This window comes from Alligator mississippiensis, chromosome 11 (genome assembly GCF_030867095.1).
Source record: "Alligator mississippiensis isolate rAllMis1 chromosome 11, rAllMis1, whole genome shotgun sequence".
In the NCBI taxonomy this organism is placed as follows: Eukaryota; Metazoa; Chordata; order Crocodylia; family Alligatoridae; genus Alligator; species Alligator mississippiensis.
In genome coordinates, this window is record NC_081834.1 from 23,130,146 (window position 1) to 23,149,685 (window position 19,540).

The window sequence follows — 19,540 nt, forward strand, 5'->3', positions numbered from 1 at the left end:
GGCAGGTTAGAATGAACAGAGGAATGATGAAGTAATTCAAGTGTGGCTTACACAACGTGGGCATAGTTGGAACATAGACGCTAGGGCTGTGCGAAACAGCACCATTTGGTTTTGACTTCTGTTTCGCCATTTTGAAGGGACAGTGTTTCTCGTTGTGTTTCGAAACACTGTTCCGTTTTGTTTTGTCTAAACTGTTTCAATATTTGGACGTATTTTGTTGTTTTGCCCATAGGCTATTATGGGGAATCATGAAAATGCCTAAACCAATGTAATTTCTTGCCTGATTTGGATGAAAATTGCAGGGATGGTAGCCCCTTCTGAGAGCATGAATCCTGCCAGGTTTCAAGGAGATCGGTGCAGGGGTTTCTGGGAAAGTGCACCTCAAGGTGCTGACAAGGAAAAACTTGTGTCACTTGATGGCAGTGACAGCCTCTTGTCATCCTGTGCACAGAGCTGGGGGCCCGCACCCCCAGGAGGGCTGTGGGGCTGTGTTGGACTCCTCCCAGGGGTGCGGGCTCCTGGATCTGTGCACAGGATGACAGGAGGCTGCTGTTCCCATCGGGGACTGGCACTGGGTACAGCCCGTGTGTCCAGCACCGGGAAGGACTGGTGCTGCTGCTGGCCCCAGTAAGCAGCGGCAGCCTCCTGTCATCCCGTGTGCAGATCTGGCGGCCTGCACAACTGGGAGGGCTGTGCTAGACTCCTCCCAGGGATGCGGGCCCCTGGATCTGCGCTCGGGATGACAGGAGGCTACTGCTGCCTCCTGGGACTGGTGCTAGTCGCAGCCTGTGCCCAGTGCCGGGAAGACTGGTGCTGCCGCTAGCCCCAGGCAGCTTGGAGCAGCTCCTCCACTGGCTCTCCACCGCTGGGCTGAGCTCCATGAGGCTGGTGAGCCACTTGTAGCAGAGCCCTAGCAAGCACAGGCTTCGCAGCCCCACAGAGCTGAGCCTGGAGGCGGGAGGTGGCGGAGAACCAGTGGTGGAGCCACTCTGAGCCCTGGCCAGTGGCTCTCCCCCACCTCCTGCGCCTGTGCTCAGGTCCGGGGTGCTACAAAGTCTCCAGCCACTGGGCTGTGCTCAGAGCCCCATGGAGTTCAGCCTGGTGTTTGGAGAGCCAGTGGTGGAGTCACTTGGAGTGTAGCCCTGACGAGCACAGCCTGGAGGCAGGAGGCTCCGCAGCCCCATGGTGCTGAGCCTGGTGGCGGGAGGTGGGGGAGAGCCACCGGCCAAGGCTGTGCGTGGAGCCAAGGCTACACTTGGAGTGGCTCCGCCCCTGGCTCTCCCCCACCTCCCACCACGAGGCTGCTTCAGAACTCGAAACATTTCAAGCGCCCTCATTTTGTATCATTTCAAAGCCTTTTGTTTCATGTCGATTTTGTGTTTTGAGCTTGAAATGCGTTGAAACAGCCTCAAAACAAAACACTTGTTGAAATTTCACACAGCTCTAATAGACTCTGACTGCTAGCATGGCTAATTGAGGCTCCAGGCAGCCTGTCATAATTTAACAGCTTAAGTCCACTCCTCAAGACTCCTGGAATTTATAGCAATCCCTCAATTTAGAGGGGAACATCAAGGTGACAGATACTTTGCTAGGATAGTTTAGTCAAGGATGATCCTGTCTTGAGCAGGGACTAGATGATCTTGTGAAGTCCCTTCTAGCCCTAACTTCCTATGATAGAAGGTCACCTTTTCTTCCCCTACCTAGTCTCATACCGTGCAAATTTCACTGGAGCAGAAAATGTGGGCAATAAGTTTCTGTGGAGCTGACCCAAACTAGCCAAGGAAGCATCTTTGGAGGATGCATCCAAGGATGTATTCTGCTGGAACAATGGAACCGTCATCCTCCAAAGTGAGGTGTGCGTGCAAGAGATAGCTTAGTAACCCGCTCACAACTGAGCAACTAGCCCCCCAAAGAAACTAGAATGACCACAAACCTCACTGCTTTTAAAACAAACACAAACTCACTTCTCTTTCCTCAATAATGCCTCCCACATCACACTTTTAGAATATTTCCACAGAACAGGGAAAAGTCCAGACATCTTCCTATGTTCATGCTAACAAGTTTGCATAGTGAGTGCCTAGGAAGTTGAGGAATGCAGTATAACAATTCAGAAAAAGCCTCACTCCATTCTCTGTCCTTATGCTTCATATATTTCACTCATAAAAATCAAGAGAACATATAACAAACTGCAATCACACTAGGGAGGTGGCTCACAAATACATTTTGGATAAAGTAGTGTTATAAATTAGGAGTTCATACTAACATGGCTCTCCTGCTTATTTATTACAAATTGTAGACTAAAGCAATGGATTTAGTAAAAGGATAACACCAAGTTCTCAGCTGATCCTGTGACTGCCATAGCTCTGTTCAGTTCTATGAACTCATGCTAATTTACATCAGTCTAGGATGGGCTTCAGAGTTCCTATTTTCAGAAGTATGGCTCAGTGCACTGGGACATGAGTGAAGGGTAGAATAAAGCTCTTAACATTTTTAGGGGGTTGCTCTTTAGTGTACAAGTAAAATTCCTACAATTGCAAAAGAAGATCTGTGCTATTTTCTCCTGCCAAAGGCAGCCTGCCAGGCTACAGACAATAACTAAGGCTCTTTTCCTTACAGTTCCATCTTCTAATCGTAGGTGAAGCACACGCTCTCCGGTTCTGTAGTTCTTTGTGATTTCTGCCGACTGCCAAACTTCTTCACTATCAGGAATCCAAACCCTGTTGTACTACAACAGCAGAACAAAATAATGGTTAATTCCCATGCTATTAAAAGAAGACACTGGCTTAACAATTCACTTTCTTAATGTAAGCTAACAGATAAAATAAAGGGCTGGGAGGCAGGACTGCACAGTCTTTTCTTTCAGGCTCCACTACTGACCTATTTTTACGCTTTAATTAATGCAACACACAGCTACCTTAACTATCGGAAGGACTTTGGGGTGGTTCCACACACTATGGGGTAGGACTAGATGGGAAGCAGCACTAGGATCAGATTATAGTTTGCTCATTTAAGCGGTCTCAGTTACTGATGCTAAATATAGGGGATTTTCCTTATGGACCTAGCCAATTCCCCATCAGGAATGATGGGGGTGGATGGGTGGGGATGGAGCCGGGGGGTGTTGCCCCACCATCCCCTCTGTCCCCATTGGCTAGCACCCTGTAACACTGCTGCCTCCAGGAAGCAGGGCTGGGGCAGGGCAAAGCCAGCAGCTGACCTCACCCCCTGCTCTGTCCCTTCTGTCCCCACCATCATGGCAGCACTCCACTGTGCTGCCACCTCCGGTCCAGAATGCTCTTGGAGCACTCTGGTTATTTCACTCAGCACTGTGACTGGCTGCCGAGACAACCAATCAGAGTATGAATAAAGTGTTACGGACAGGCAGATAGACTAAGGATTTTATTATATTTGAATACTTATAGAAAAAACTCAGTCACCTAGGAGGAGAGAAGTCTCCTAAAATCTTAGTAGGAGTTAGACCTCCTTAAATTCATGCTTGTGAGACTTAATTTTGCTATAGGACCAGACGGGTACATGTGAAGATAATTATGCCATAACCTTTCTTCTTACAGGACAAAAGAACATTCTTTAAAAATGTATTTTCTCCTGTACCCAAGGGCAAATTTCAGGACCTGCTGGTTGCCTTTCCATTTACAGCACAGGGGTTAGTTCAACACTAAGTCACTTGGGTTTAGCTCCACTCTACCCTAAAAACACCTTAGTTCTGATGTGTGCTACTGTACTGCAAGTGGCCACAAAATCCCCTGAAAAAACTTGAGAAATTTAAGTGTTTTGAGAGCTGCAGAAGCAATGACGCTGTTTAGGTACACATTACTGCCAACATACAGCAACTTGCGATAGTCATGAGACTCTGGACAAAGTAATGCAGGTGTTCCTGTTTGAACACTCACTTTGAACTACTAAACTTCTCCTCTTACAAAGAGCTGAAGGAGCAACGCTAGCTATCATCCGTGTAAACTATACATAACTTGTCTATCTCTAAAAACTAATGTATATCTCAAAAAAATGCAAGTAGACCCAGTGGAAGCCTATGCTTTTAACGACTGCCACTACCACTTTAAATTATTATCTGTGTTGTTTAAACAGGAGTTTGCTCATACACAGACCATCTGGTCATGGTATATCAAAGTCATGGTGTTTTTATGACATCACAGTCCTCCTGCAACATCCAACTGAAGCAAAACAAAACAGCCTTATGATTTCAGAGAAGAAACAAGCAAAAGTGGCAAGCAGGCAACATTCAAAAAGCAATTATCTTTGAGAGCAGTACAGTTTATATAAGAAAAGAACCTGCTGTATACATAATCTCTCTTATGCAAATTTATTTCTGTATAAATCTTGCTTGTCATGGCAGTTTGAGGCTCTTCTACTGAATCATAGTAAATAACCATATTGTTTTCTGATTGCTGTCAAGCTGGACATAGGAAATCAGACAACAGTTTCATTGACAAAGCAGTCATATACCTGCTCTTATTCTGCAAGTGACAGTTTTACCTCAAGTATTAAAAACAAAACAGAAAACAGGACCCAATTCTGCAGTCTGTAGGTGACCCTCTCTTTGAAGGCAAGACATACAGGACGATGATAATATTCTCCACTTCTATAATGTTCTCTCTGTAATGAACTGAGAACTGTTTTATGGACAGAAAAGAACAGACCCTCAAGTTACACATGAATGTTCTCTGTACTTTAGTAGGATAATTTTTTCCTTGGCAGGAAAAACAGAATCACACCAAACTTTACTGTTCATTTCATCTATAAACCTCATCTACTCTAGTGCTTTCCCCAGCTCTTTTTCTGTGCCATGTAGCTGCTTTTCTTCTGGGCATGCTAGCCAGCCACCTAGTTGCTCTTTTATTTTTCTACACAAGGAGAGATACAGAGATCCTGGCCCCACTAAAGCCAGCCACAGACCAATTTCATGCCTGGTGCTTTCTCCCTCTGCTGCTCTACCCACTGTGCCCAGCTGCCTCATTTCTATCTGCCCTGGAAACCTTTCTCCCAGTGACTATGGAGTCCATTCCCAATGATGCCTCCTGTATCTGTTTTCTCTTCTCTTATTTGGCAAGGGTCTCTAGGAGAAGCAGATAGATCAGATCTTTCTTTCCAGCTGCTTTTACAAGCCTCTAGATTTCTGAAATACCCTCATTAAAGGATGACCAAGAAAGGATTTTATAACAGTGCTATATCGTATTTGCTTCTTTATGGTCATTAAAAATATCTGAATCCAGTATTTGTTTAAGAAAAGCTCTGACAATATTGCAGTTAGAAATAGTTGATATCTGACACTATGCCACACTGGCATTAATTTGAAAGGATTATCTTACTCTCCAGAATCACAATTTTCATTTTAATACATTCAGATTTGTTGCTTAATACTACACAACACGTCCAGTTCCTTCCACTACAGTCTGTTTGGTGATGCCCCCACATAGGAACATTTCATATGAGGCTGGAGCTGGGAGAGTGGGCGGGTCCGGGGGGCTCATGGTAGAGCCCTCACATGGCATGGGGCAGCGGGGATCACCCTCCCTCCTGGCAGCAGCCAGTAAGTCAAGACTTTTTTTTCCCCAAAGAGCCAGCAGCTGGGGCGGGCAGGGCAGCCATTGAGAGTGGGCGGGGGATGGGGCCTGTGTGATTCAGAGATTCTGCTGATTCAGCAGGAGCCGAATCTCCAAATCAGATTTGGCCGAATCGCTTTGGGACAGTGATTCGAATCACCAAATCGAATCACTGTCTCCCGAATCAGCCGAATCTGAAGCGAATACTAGCCACTTTGCACAGGCCTCCTAGCTATGACTCCCCTTCATTCGAGATGAAAGAGTAGGGGACACATAGCGCTATAAAGACAGAATTATCTGTGGAAGGCAAAGGAAGCTGTGGAGGAAGCTTTTTTTGTGAAACAAAATGCCCAACCTGGAATATTTTAGCTCGTGTAAGGAGAGACCTGGTTGCTGCTTACAAGTACACAACAGGTGTTCATCAGGATCTGGGAGAACATCTGTTAACCAGAGCGCCCCAAGGAAAAACAAGGACCAACGGTCATAAACTCCTACAAGAATGATTTAGGCTGGACATAAGAAAAAATGTCTTTACTGTTCGAGCCCCCAAGACCTGGAATAGATTCCCTCCAGATGTGGCATAGGCACCTACTCTGGACTTATTCAAGAAATGCTTGGATGCTTGTCTTGCTGGGGTCCTTTGACCCTAGCTGACTTCCTGCCCCTGGGGCAGGGGGCTGGACTTGATGATCTTCGAGGTCCCTTCCAGCCCTAACGTCTATGAAACCTATGAAATATATTACTGAGCTGTGAAAGACCCAGAAGTCTTCCCAGAACAACCCTGGTGATGAAAACGTTTTTGTCTCTATAGCCCAACCCTACCCCTCAAGTATTACAGTCAATATAGTACCCACATAAAAAGACACCGTTAAATGAAATATGAAAGACAGAATTCAAGTAGTTTTCTCTCTCTCCAAATACTTTGATTTTCACTTGATGTTTGCTACAGATATGGGTGTTTAAGATACTTTTATACATATTTACATCTGTTATGAAAGAACATATTGATGAGAGAACATATTGATGAGTATTATTTTATCAGAGATCTTTGCTATTCTAATCATACAGCCTCACCTCAGTTTTAATGGTAATACATAAGAAACTGCATTGTCCTTGCTCATAGAAAGAGGGGAAGGGAAAAAAAGCATGTGATCGAAGTAACTATTCTGTAAAAGCCTCTGCAGCTGTAGGTGCCTCCATTGGTAAATGAAACTAGCCACTTTAAGATTGGTCTATTTGAACCCTGCCTACCAAGTAAACACAGGGAATTTACTCATTCTCATATCAAGTTACACCCAAACCTTCCTCTCACCTGCATGACTGTTACTGCAGAAACAAGAAGAGAGTCTGTGATTTTAGCTACTCAAAAAGAATGATTAAATGTGGAAGCAATGAAAGGAATATAGTCAGCACAAAGGTCTAGCTTTAAACTTGTTGTATGTTATGGTGGGATAGAGATATACGATTGTAAATTAATATATACACACACAGTGTGTTTATCTTGGCTATTTAAAGAAAAAAGTTGCCATGACATTAAAGTAACTGGAGAAAAACAGGAAGTAAATTTTATAAAAAACACTCAGGTCATATTTAAAAGAACACATTTCTGTGTGGCTTCAGAAATGAAAATGATAATCATGGAAACATTAATATTGGACTGGAAGAGACTCCTGGGCCAAAGTCCAGTTCCTTTCTATCACAAGCCACCACAGCACACAATCCTTTTCATGGACCAAGAGCACCATACTGTTTTATCTACAAGATGGAGTTGGCATTCTGCAGTACAATATGTTCAAGGTTCTTGCTTAAATTTTAGAATTGCCTAAATTATCAACTATCTGGTTATCAATCTCTGTATAAATAATGCCCCATATCCCCAAATTCAACATTGCTACACAGCTTTCAAAATGTATTTTCCCACACTACCCTCTTAGGAATTGTAAAACCTACTTGGGTTACTTCAACTTACCTATCTGATATGAATTGCAAAACAGAGCTTTAAAAAAAAATTCTGAGGGTTACATATCTCTGGAACAAACTACCTGAACTTGAACAGACTTAAATGAAAACAGACACAACTCCAGAGTCTCTCTGGCCAATGCATATTCAATGTAAAGATGCCTTTTCCATAGTAAATAGTAAGACCTCTCTTCTATATTACAGGAAGAGATTATTTTAATTAATTATTTATTTTCCTTTTGTAAATTATTTTAAACTATTACCTTAATTAGTCTGATATTGCTATTTACTTTACTCCCTGCATGCTGACTGTATTTTGTCTGGTCAATCACACTGTTAAACTTCTCTGCATCATATTTAGCTGCAATACTTGAAGAACAAAACCCAGAAATACTTTCATAAGAGATCACTTTGTACAAACTGCACTTTGAGCTTATAAAACAAACTCTGCTAGTTTTCAGATGAGTTTTAGATAGAGGAATTTCTTCCATCAGGCACCAAAACACTGAACTATATCCATGACAGAGGGGAGAAAATGACAAATGAACCTAACCTTCTAAGGCTATATCCTGCCCTGCTCTGCAGACACAGCTGAAGCTCATGTACACATACCTGACCAAGTTTTCAGTATGCTGCTTGCGGTAGCTGATGCAGCATGGGATTCAGGTTGGGCTACATAAATCTACTTGGGAACCCATGCAAATACTCAGAGGGGTCACCCGCATGGCGTTGATGCCATGGCTACTATAAGTACCTGTGCCAGGTACTTATAAGCTAGATCAGGTACAGGTAGGTCTAGACTGTAATTCAAACATGTGAGTTAGATACACCCATGTGCAGTGTAGGGTATGTCCACACAAGCTACAATTGTGCCTTTGGAATGCAGTGCAGATATACCCCAAATTAAGACCTCCATGGGGTTCCTGTTATATCGTGTCTTATCTAGGGTTCCTTTATCTTGGAAATACTTATGTACATGCTTTACCTAATGGACTACTCACATACCTAAAATTAAGCACATGCTTAAGCATTTGTAGGTCCTTTGTGTATTTTTATTTAAAATTCTTGAAGTAAGAATGTCTCTCTGTCTTGCGCGGTACAGACTGCATCATATTGCCAAATATTTAAGTCTTATTTATTCCTTTTATTTTAATTTTAATAGTATAACGCTTAAGTAAAGATGTCCTCAACTCCTGATATAGCCATCTTAGACAGTGACATACAGGAATCAGAGATTCAAAAATAATTTATGAGTAGTACTCCCTATTGTTAAGTTTCTTCTACTGGCTCACTGAAAGTTATTGCATATTATTTGGCTATGGACTTCTTGCCTGGTATAATATAGTATGCACCCTTTGGAAGGAAACAGAAATCAATATTTAATGACCTAGTTTCAATCCTGTTTCGAGTTACGTTGTTAATCTAGAGTAATTCAGTTAAATTCATTAAGAGTTCTTAGGATTTACAGCAGCTTAAGTTGAAGTTAAATGCAAATCCGTAGAAGGAACAGAAAATCAGTCCAGCAAAGACAGCACGGTGGTGCACTTCTCTCCTAAATATACCACAGCCCTCACAACCCAGCTCTGCTGTGCCATTTTGTAGCCCACATACTGGCAGCTAGGAAGGCGCTTTGTGTGAAGCTTGCGCCTCCAGGGCGATGCAAGTTGCACTTGCGGGAAATGAGAACTGGCCATGCAGTTTACAGCTATTCAAATATACATAAACTTCTTCATGGAACATTTTTCAGACCCAAATCACGTTATAAAGGTAGATAATTTCTACAGATTAGAGTGGTGATGGGACTTGCAAAGGACACTCCAGTATCAGCTGGGAGGAATCCAGGTCTCAGGACTCTCACGATCTATCATTTATGTTTCAAAACAGTTTTCTTACTTCCCTAGCTGCGTTACCTGCTTAAACAGCATGGACTTGCGTAGACCTCTGTGTTTGCTTATTAAAGCAGCCCCGAGGGCCTTCACACCAGTATGTCACCTGCTGCAGTCCTCCACTGCCATATAGGAGGTAAGCGTGTGATTCACTAACCTGGGTAAAAACACACCGTTCCTAACGGGCTGCCTACTGCTTATATGGTAACAAACTCTGGCTGAACACGTATGGGTGATGTGATGTGATATGCGTAAACTCCCAAGGGGTACAAACCCCTCAGTCTCGCTTTGCTGCAGCCTCCCCACCCTGCGCTCTCGGGGTCCTGCCCACACCACCTAGGAGCCCTTCGCTTCAAGGCCTCTTAGGCAGCCGCCACCTGCTCCGGCCCCGGCGCCAGGGGAAGCGCAGCAGGAGCAGCAAGCAGTCGTGCGGCCAAACAGCGCAGGGGCACTGCTGGTGTCGAGACGAGCGCGTCCTCTGGTGCCGCCCGCCCGCGCCCTCCTGAGGGGGGTCGCGCAACACGTCCAGCGCCGCCCCGGGGGAAGCGCTTCTCGCGGGATACAAACGAATGAAAGAAAGCAGCCGGGGCCTGCGCCCAGCCCCGCTCCCGCCTCGGCCCCGCCGCAGTTGGGGGCCGGAGACCACGACCCGGCCCCGGCCCGGCTGCCGCCCGCTCACCTGCGTGTACAGCTCGGCCAGCGCCATGGGCGAGCAGCTGCGGCAGGTGCGCCCGGCCCGGCCCGGCCCGGCCCGGCCCAGCCCAGCCCAGCCCAGCCCGGCCCGGCCCTGCGCAGCGCTGAGGCGAGGCGAGGAGGCGCGAGACTGGAGGCGGCCCCGCCCGGCCCGGCCCGGCACTGTCACTGCGACCCCGGCCCCGGCCCCGGCGGCGCTGCTGCAGACGCCCAGCCCAGGCGGAGCCCTTCCCCGCCCCCGGACTCGTGTGAAACGTGTGTAGCCGAGGTCCGGCGACACCTCGGCGGGCGAGGGCGAGGGCGCGGGCGGCGCCGCGGGGTGCCCGTGGCGGGGAGGATCCGGGCTGGACGGAGCTCAGACCTCAAGCTGCAGCCGCGTGAGGGCGGGCTGTGCTCTCGCTCGATGGTGGAGGAGATTTTCAAAAGTACAAAGAACAGGAAAAGATTTTAAAACGAGCCTTCAAAATAAACGAGTGCGGAAAACCAAATAAAAAGTCAGTATTAACTTTTAATGTGGTTTGTACAAGAACTTTCTTGACTTTTATAGTTATTACTGTACACACAGGCACTCGTTTTGTGCCTCAGTATAGCTGTTCATACAAACGGAACGATTTATCTCTGGGAAATCTTTAGGAAATTCACAGCATGCGCACGCACACGCACACACGTATAACAACAACCTGCTAGCAGGGGGATGCAGTCCTGCTAAGGGAAGTGCTTTACTCAAGTCGGTGCTGGCCACAGGGGAGGACTTTGCTGTGGGGGGATCTGCAGGTACCAGGTTATCCAGGGGGTAGCAATCACCTGTTGATAGGATTCACTATCCGGCGTTAAGGTGAAAAAGATAGCTAGTAGTGCAGAAGGGCTAGACTTCGATGAGCTCAGGAGATTGGTAAGAGGGGGATTGAGGGGTAATGACATCCGTGAGTTGGGAGTCCAGGAGGGGTGGGATTTCCTCAAGGGACTGATCCTGCAGGCACAGAGGAGCACCATCCCAGTACATACAAAGGGAGGCAAAAGAGCCAAGAAACCCTCTTGCCTGAGCAGGGAAATCCAGGAGAGCCTACAGGGGAAGAGAGAGGCTTACAGATGGTGGAAGCAGGGGACAACCACCAAGGAGGAGCATACCGCTTGGCTTGCACTTGAAGGGAAGCAGTGAGGAAGGCCAAAGCAGAAATGGAACTCAGGCCAGCAACAAAGATAAAGAAGGACTTTTTGTTACCCTTCAAGTACACAGGGAGCAAGAAGGCTGCGCAGGGTAACATAGAGCCGCTACGGGATGGACTAGGGCAACTTGTAACAGACAGGATGGACAGAGCTGAGTTCTTAAATGATTTCTTTGCATCTGTTCCTGGTCACGGATACAAACGCACTTCCCAACAAGACTTCAGTCTGGCTTGAGAGAGATACCAATCCACCAACAGTTAGCGCTGACCTGGTGAAGGGGCAGTTGGAGAGGTTGGACATACTTGAGTCAGCAGGCCCCGATGATCTTCACCCAAGGGTACTAGCAGTGTCACAGCAAAACCACTGGTGAAATTGTTTGAGCACTCGTGGCACTCAGGACAGGTCCCAGAAGACTGGAAAAGGGCCAATGTGGTCCATACTTTCAAGAAGAGGAGGAAGGAGGACCCAGGTAATTATAGGCTGGTTAGCCTCACCTCTATTCTTTGCAAGACCTTAGAAAAAAATCATAAAAGATCACATCTGTGGGGGGCTAGCAGGTAATACAATGTTAAGGGGCAACTGACATGGGTTTATAGCAGGCAGATCCTGCCTGACTAACCCGGTCTCTTTTTATGACCAGGTCACAAAGTGCTTAGATGCAGGAGTAGAGGTAGATGTTATTTACTTGGATTTTAAAAAGGCCTTTGACACAGTTTACTTGTAAGAATTGGGTGCGACACCAAGTAGCTGGGACGTTGATTTTTTCACAGGTGGGTGGAAAACTGGCTTATGGAACGCACACGGAGAGTGGTGGTGGATGGGTTGGTTTCTACCTGGAGAGATGTGGGCAGTGGTGTCCCACAAGGCTCTGTCCTTGGACCAGTGCTGTTCAATATGTTCAACAGTGATTTGGATGAGGGTGTAGAAAGCACTCTGTCCAAATTTGCACACAACATGAAATTATGGGGTATAGTAAACACACTAGAGGTTAGGGAGTGAATTTAGGCAGATTTGGACAGACTGGGGAAGGGGGCAGAACAGAATAGGATGCAGTTTAACAAAGATAAGTGTGAAGTGCTTTACCTGAAGAGAAAGAATCACCTATAGACTGGGAAATACCATTCTAGGTAGCACAGCAGTGGAAAGGGATCTTGCAGTCATAGTCAACGCAAAAATGAACATCAGTCACCAATGTGCTGAGGCAATAAGTAAGGCTAACCGCACTGTCATGCATTAGTAGGTGCATCACAAGCAGGTCTAGGGAGGTGATACTTCCCCTCTATGCAGCATTGGTGAGACTGCAGCTGGAGTACTGCATCCAGTTTTGGGCGCTGCACTTCAAGAGGGATGTGGATAACCTGGAAAGGGTTCAGAGGAGGGCTACTCGTATGGTTGAGGGCCTGCGAATAAAATCCTATGAAGACAGATTGAAGGACCTGAATCTCTTTGGCCTCTGCAAGAGAAGGCTGAGAGGTGATCTTGTGGCTGTCTACAAACTCACTGGAGGGCGGGGGTGGGGGCAGCAGGGAATAGGGGATGCTCTGTTTACCAGGGTTCCCCTCAGGGTTGCTAGAAACAACGGCCATAAACTGACAGAAGTTAGATTTAGATTGGACATCAGGAAGAAATTCTTTATGGTGAGGGTTGCCAAAATATGGAATGGGCTTCCAAGGGAGGTGGTGCTTTCCCCTATCTTGGAGGTGTTCAAATGGAGATTAGACAAGCACCTGGCTGGGGTTACTTGACCCCAGTGCTCCTTCCTGCCCAGAGCAGGAGGTCAGACTTGATGACCTAATTGGTCCCTTCCAACCCTAGAATGAAATCTATACACACACACACCACAGAGATGAAACTAACTCCCTCTAAAGTTAATAGAAAAATTCCCAATGAGTTGGATAGTGCTATTGTTATATTACCAAGTTGTTGTAATAAATCTGTTTTAATAAGGTATAAAAGCTGGGGAAAAAAAAAATCACATCTAGTCTGGCTTTTCAATTAATCTCTGTTAAATGGACATTTGATATATTCATTGGATATCCTAAAAGCCACAGAAGAAACAGTGCATTGTAGTTGACAGTGAGCAATTGGATCTTGGAATCATTATTGATGCCAAAATGAACATGGGCCAACAGTGTGGGGATGTGGTCAGGAAGGCCAACCGCACCTAGTCATGCATCCACAGATGCATCTCAAGCAGGTCTAAGGAGGTGATCTTCCCCCTCTATGCGGCACTGGTCAGACCACAGTTGGAGTACTGTGTCCAGTTCTGGGCGCCACACTTTAGGAGGCATGAGGCCAGCATCGAGAGGGTCCAAAGGAGGGCCACCCACATGATCAGGGGTCAGCAGGGCAGGCCCTACAAGGAGAGGCTATGGGACCTGAACCTGCTCAGCCTCCGCAAGAGAAGGCTGAGTGGGGATCTAGTGGCCTGTTACAAACTTGTCGGGGGGGGACCAGCAGGCATTGGGGGAGTCCCTGTTCTCCTGAGCACTACCAGGAGTGACTAGAAATAACGGTCACAAGCTGGCAGAGGGTGGATTCAGACTAGACATCAGGAGGCGCTACTTCACTGTCAGGGCAGCTAGGATCTGGAACCAACTTCCAAGGGAAGTGGTGCTGGCTCCTACCCTGGGGGTCTAAGAGGAGGCTAGATGAACACCTTGCTGGGGTCGTTTGACCCCAGTGCTCTCTCCTGCCATGGCAGGGGGTCGGACTTGATGATCTGTCAAGGTCTCTTCCAACCCTACAAACTATGAAACTGCTGCATTTTTTAATTTACCATTTGCTGACAGGGACTGTACACCATGCTCACCAGACCAGAGGCAATGGGAAGTTGAACCTTATCAAGGGCAACCTATCTGGAAAATAGGTGTGCTAAGGAAGTTCACTGAACTAGGGAAAAGTTAGCCTCCCAACTTTTTCTGCAGGGAGAGTTAAATAGAACAAAGAGAGAAATGATAAAGCTAGCATATAAAACAAGACTCACAGTACCACATAAGCAGCATTAGGTCAAAGGAAGAGTTGGGCATACTTCCATAATAGAGAGGGGAGAGTAGCTTAACCGCAGGACCAAGCAAGATCAAAGCAAGCAGGCTGACCTAGGGCAGAGATATGAAAGCTTCATGTGTCGGACACACCAAAGGATCAGACTTAAGAATACTTCAGAGCAGTGGGTAAATCAAGGCAAGGGACTACATTTAGGGTTTATTATTTTGTCTCAATTTGTGTATTTGTATCTAAGTGAAGAGCAACTAGTGTTATAATCCTGTGCAAAGTTCGTGTGTGCAGTGAGTGTGCCACATCTCCCATGTACCACTGGAATATTAACTTGAAAACTCAATTGCCCACATGACTGAAGGGCATGCTTAAACTACTGAGAGTCTGAGGGGACTAACACTGCTCTTAGGGGATGAGGAGAGCTGGGCACATGGACAGCCAGTGTCAGAGAGGTTTAGAGAAGAAACAATAATGGTGCAGCCTATTTAGGCCAACTGCCACCCTTCCCCCCGCCACCCCAAAAAACCCACAACAAAAACAAAAACAGGAGACTCCCCAAAATGAGAGCATTTGGGCCTAGTAGGTAGGGTCCTAACACATCAACCTATAAGGGTCCAGCTTGTAAGAACTCTGCCAAGTCTGCAATGGTCTCATATTTTATGTATACACAAAAACCAAAAACAGAGTCTTAGAGTTGTATTTTTATTTGGACATTTTTTTCAGTGATAGCTAATAGGATACAGTGTTTATGATGCACACATTTACTAAGTACAACATCAGACACTACAACAGTTCAGAGCTTGTCATTCTGATATTGTTTTGGTTTTCATCTATTTATTGTAGTCATATCTAGTGAAAACCTATGTTTAAAGGCTTTATTATCAGATGTATCATCAGCATCGTAAAAAAAGACATAATTCTCTCCTAATTTTTGTATGGCATTTTTGAAATGTGTATTTTGAAATTTTAAATCTTAAATGATATAGACCTTCATCTTTCAAATGCTGGTGTTTCTAAGTAGGGAATAAATGTTAATGGACATAAATCAACTTTCCACAAATGTAGTATATACCTCTATTTTCCTCTTCTGATCAAGTAGACTATATAATCACACTTAAATGAAGCAAAACCTTTTAAGTATTTCAAGTTTCATCCCAGATTAAGGTCTGGGTAGCAATTTGCTAAAATTTGACAGGAGATTACGTTCCAAAAGTCTGACTAGACCTCAATGAGGTAAATATTGTGCAGCATCTTTAGGTTAGTTGTGTATTTCAAAGGGGACATTGACAAATTAACATTTTCCAGCATCCAACAGAATTTACCATACCGATAGATAATAAATTAAAATATAAAAAATATGTCCACATTAAAAGAGCATAACCATGATTCAAAGGAAAAGGAAAATTGTTAAAAGAGGCTTGTGTGTTAGTTCCCATGGTTATTTAGAGACCTTAAACCTAAGGTGAAAGATTTTTTTTTAAATATAATACACCATCACTAAAGTTCTTACTTCTGAAAAGTGCATGTAAAATACTGTTATGTAAAATATTAGATGATTTACCAAGTACACATCTATTTCAACTTAAAAACATTTTCCTTTAAAACATGTCAAGCAGCACACACTTTTAATGTGATATAAAAGTAACACCAGTTAAATCACCGAGTTTACAGATAATACCTATAAATAACAACTACTTTGTTAAGGAAACAAGATACAGTAAGGCTTTTTACAGGTAAACAAATTTTAAAAATAAACAAAAATACATTTTAGTCATAGTTTCATATGCTGAATGTTTGAATAGTATATTTTATGATCTACAGTAAAAACATACTGTAATGCCAGTTTTCTTTCAATAGGTGTATAAAGATTTTATTTTTCCCTATTTCCTGGTTTTACACTGTTACTGGATGCGACTGATTTGTCATTACATAGTAACAAATATATTACCTTTTGAAGTTTGAAAGGTTAATACGCCATGCCATTATGCTGTATTTGGGGACAATGTACAGTATTGTTCATTTCAGAAATTAAATAACAAACATATTTGAATGAAGAGCTTTTGGTTTACTTTTCATAAGCAAATAATATAAATAATTTAGCAAAGAGCATCCAAAATATAGATAAGATGCTTCTTTTAAGGTTTCTGAATGTATCAGTAGTGAGCAATAAGCAAAAAGTGGCACGCTTTTAGGAAATAAAGACATAAGCATTTCAAAATGGTACTGAAAAAAGGTCAAGCTTTCTTTATTACACATTTTATCAGCCACCATATATAAAGCCATATGTCTTTCTCAAGGAAAACACAACTGAAATGCACCGGTCTCCTTTACTGATAGAAAAATTATTCTTTAAGGTTGCAGGCAAACTGGTTAGTACCAGCACATTCTAACAGCATACCTACAGATTACTTCTCTATATTTCTGAAGAAGTTAATGTTAACATGAAAATTACTAATGTTTATAATACACTAGAAATATTGTACACTACAACAGAGTAATGTTTTTTTTCATATGTATATTTGAACCGTATATCACTGACCATACCTTTTAAAATTCAGAATCAGAAAGTTAAGCAAGGCCTCTGACTTGTTGCTGCACATTTTGAAATGTGAATTCCACACTGGAGCAAGGTCTGAGACATGCAAGGGGGGACGTTCTCTCTGACAGGAAGCAAAGTACCAAAACAACTCATTTTGTCACTGCACTCTGCATCTTTACAGTGGGGGTGTCAAACTCACTCAGCTCCCCCAGGCCAGATTTGAACCTACTTCTGGTGGTTGAGTGAGTGTTGGCAGCAGTGGGGCAAGCAGTGCTGTGTCAGCTCAGGCAGCTACAGTGATTAACACTCGACCTGCCACTGCCAAAACACATCCCCAACAGGGCTCTGTATCCAGGATTTTGGCAGAGGGCCTTACCCTGCCCCCCAAATTCCTGGCCCTTCCAGGAGCCCCACAAGCTGCATCTCTGACACCACAGAATACTTTACAGAATACTTTATGGAACCTGTTAAAACTATTTTTCATGCATGCACTATGTGGACAGACACAGAAGCTTAGTTTTCAAAAAGTTTCTCTCTCAGTCAGTGTTTGGTGTGTGTTTTTGATAGCCAGTATATCCATAAAGTAATGTGTTGGGATACTCAAGGAATTCTTAATAAAAAAAAGTCTCCTTTCAACTCTAGGTATTTGAGATGATGTCTCAAAAAAGTCAATGAAAAAGAATGGACGATGATATTGAAAATACAACACTGACACTTCAGGGGACAAAAACAAACACAGGAAAAGCTTGACAAACTACAAAATCTAAATAAATACTAAAACAATGATTGACATTTGATCATTTTGCCTCAAGACACTAAATATTTTTAGTAAACTACTTTTAAGAAAAGATAGCTTTAAAGTAAACTATCATAACTTCCAGTGTGCTACTTGTGCTTAGTTACCATTTTTCTTTACAGATGATTTCTTGACACTTGCATAAATCCAGTTAAAAGAAAGGATTGCATTGGACTGTAAACAAAGTCAATAATAAAAAAAGTGAAGTTTCTTAATATTTAGCGCCTAAAAGGATACTGTCGTACATTTAAAAGAACACAATATGCCAGCAATTAAATAGGCTTAGTAAACCACTGTACTAACAAATGAATACCTATGTTATACCATATAGTAAGCTGAAAGACTTTTTAAACACTCCATAATTTGTCATAGTGACAAAAATAAGGAAGCCAATTAACAAATTATTTTATATTGCCAGTTTTTGTTTCCCCATTCCAGTTTTGATGATTTAAAGAAAACAGATTCTCAGTGACTATGTATTCTACTACAAAACACCTTACTTAAGTCCTCTATTTATAGTGTTGTGACTGTCCTTATCAGTCCTCACTTATGAGTAGATCATGAATGGATTTTAATTTACACTATTTAAATATGTTACTAAAGATCTAAAAATGTCTCTATGCAGCTGAAGACACAATTTTTGCCCAAGACCTATATGCATATTCTGGAAACATAACAAACAATATGTCTGCATAAAAACAATAACCGATGCAAATAAACACTTTCTATCAGCTTTTTAGCTGCAGTACAATTTCCTAGTTTTCCAGCTGCCCAATACTAAAGGCCTAGACATATACATATTGCTCTTTCAAAAAGTGTGTTTTCAGTGGCTCACAATGTTTTAATGGATTAAGATTTCAGACTCAGTGTCAACAGCTGACAGTGCATCTTTAGGTTCAGACACGCAAGATGAATCCTAAACCCAAGCTGGCTGGAATTTGAATGGTTTCTAATGCAAGAGAGGATGGGTTAAATGGAAAAGTAACAGGAAAAATATGTTTAGCATCCATTAGCAACTGAGGTGAGTCTTTTCTGTCTCGTAAACGCATCTAAAAGGAAAAGAAATAGAGAGTTATTATTTGATCTCTTGGAGAAGGCAAATTAAAAATAATCATGCTGAAACTAAGTAGCTTTATATATGGAGATATATATAGATATAAAAAAAATTGCTTTTTGTAACCAGAACATAAGAAATGCCATTAAGTCAGACTAATAGTCCATCTAACTCACTACTCTGTAGATGCTTTAGTAGGAGAGCATATGAATGGGTATATATATATGCAGCAGGAATCAGCAACTTTTTGCTGGCATGAACCAAAGCTGACCATCATTGCAGACCACAAGTCTTTGCCCTTCCTGCCCACTCCCAGAAACCAGCTGTCTATGTAGAACTTTGCTTCAGATTCCCAGTTGCTCTGTAGTGAGGAGAAGCCCAGATGCAGTGGAGCAGCAGGCTCCACAGTACACGGGAGCACTGCAGAGGATGCAGCTCTGTGCCAACCATCCCCTCTGTTGGACTGCACCTCTGCAGGCTTGATCAAACGCCTTCCTAGGGGGTTAGGGAAGTTGGAGGAAACATCCCAGGTTGTTCTGTTTCCTCACTATTAATGGACCCATGATCTATGAATTTGTCTAGTCCCTTTTTAAACCTGGCTATATTATCTGCCTCTACAACCTCCTGTGGCAACGAGTTCCATATGGAACAGTGTTATTTAATTTGCAGTTACTACTACTCCACCAACCTTAAACATTCTTTTGAGAAAGCAAATAGTAAAGAGAAACACAAGTTCTTGAAGAAGGTTGATTTTCATTCTTCTCATGATAAACACACTCATGAAAAACACAGATCATATACAAGCACATTTGGTGACTTGATATGGACCCTTTGAAACCACTGTACCCATAAGCTAATGTGGGCTTCGAG

At 43.5% G+C, this 19,540-nt stretch overlaps 2 protein-coding genes across 5 annotated transcripts in view; both read right to left on the reverse strand.

Annotated features, from left to right (window-relative positions):
• MYO5C (myosin VC) overlaps window positions 1-10,593 on the reverse strand; it is a 67,449-nt gene extending 56,856 nt beyond the window's left edge. Inside the window, exons 1-2 of the mRNA XM_014605954.3 lie at window positions 10,104-10,593; window positions 2,615-2,725 (exon numbers count right to left, since the gene is read on the reverse strand). Of these exons, the coding sequence (XP_014461440.1) occupies window positions 2,615-2,725; window positions 10,104-10,130 (138 nt within the window). The 5' untranslated portion in view covers window positions 10,131-10,593. The remainder of the gene's footprint in view (window positions 1-2,614; window positions 2,726-10,103) is intronic.
• Window positions 10,594-14,969: 4,376 nt separating this feature from the next.
• MYO5A (myosin VA) overlaps window positions 14,970-19,540 on the reverse strand; it is a 195,308-nt gene continuing 190,737 nt past the window's right edge. For all 4 annotated transcript variants that reach the window (XM_059714677.1, XM_059714679.1, XM_059714680.1 and 1 more), the window contains one exon: window positions 14,970-18,665. In XM_059714677.1, coding sequence (XP_059570660.1) covers window positions 18,513-18,665 — 153 coding nt within the window. In that variant the 3' untranslated portion in view covers window positions 14,970-18,512. The remainder of the gene's footprint in view (window positions 18,666-19,540) is intronic.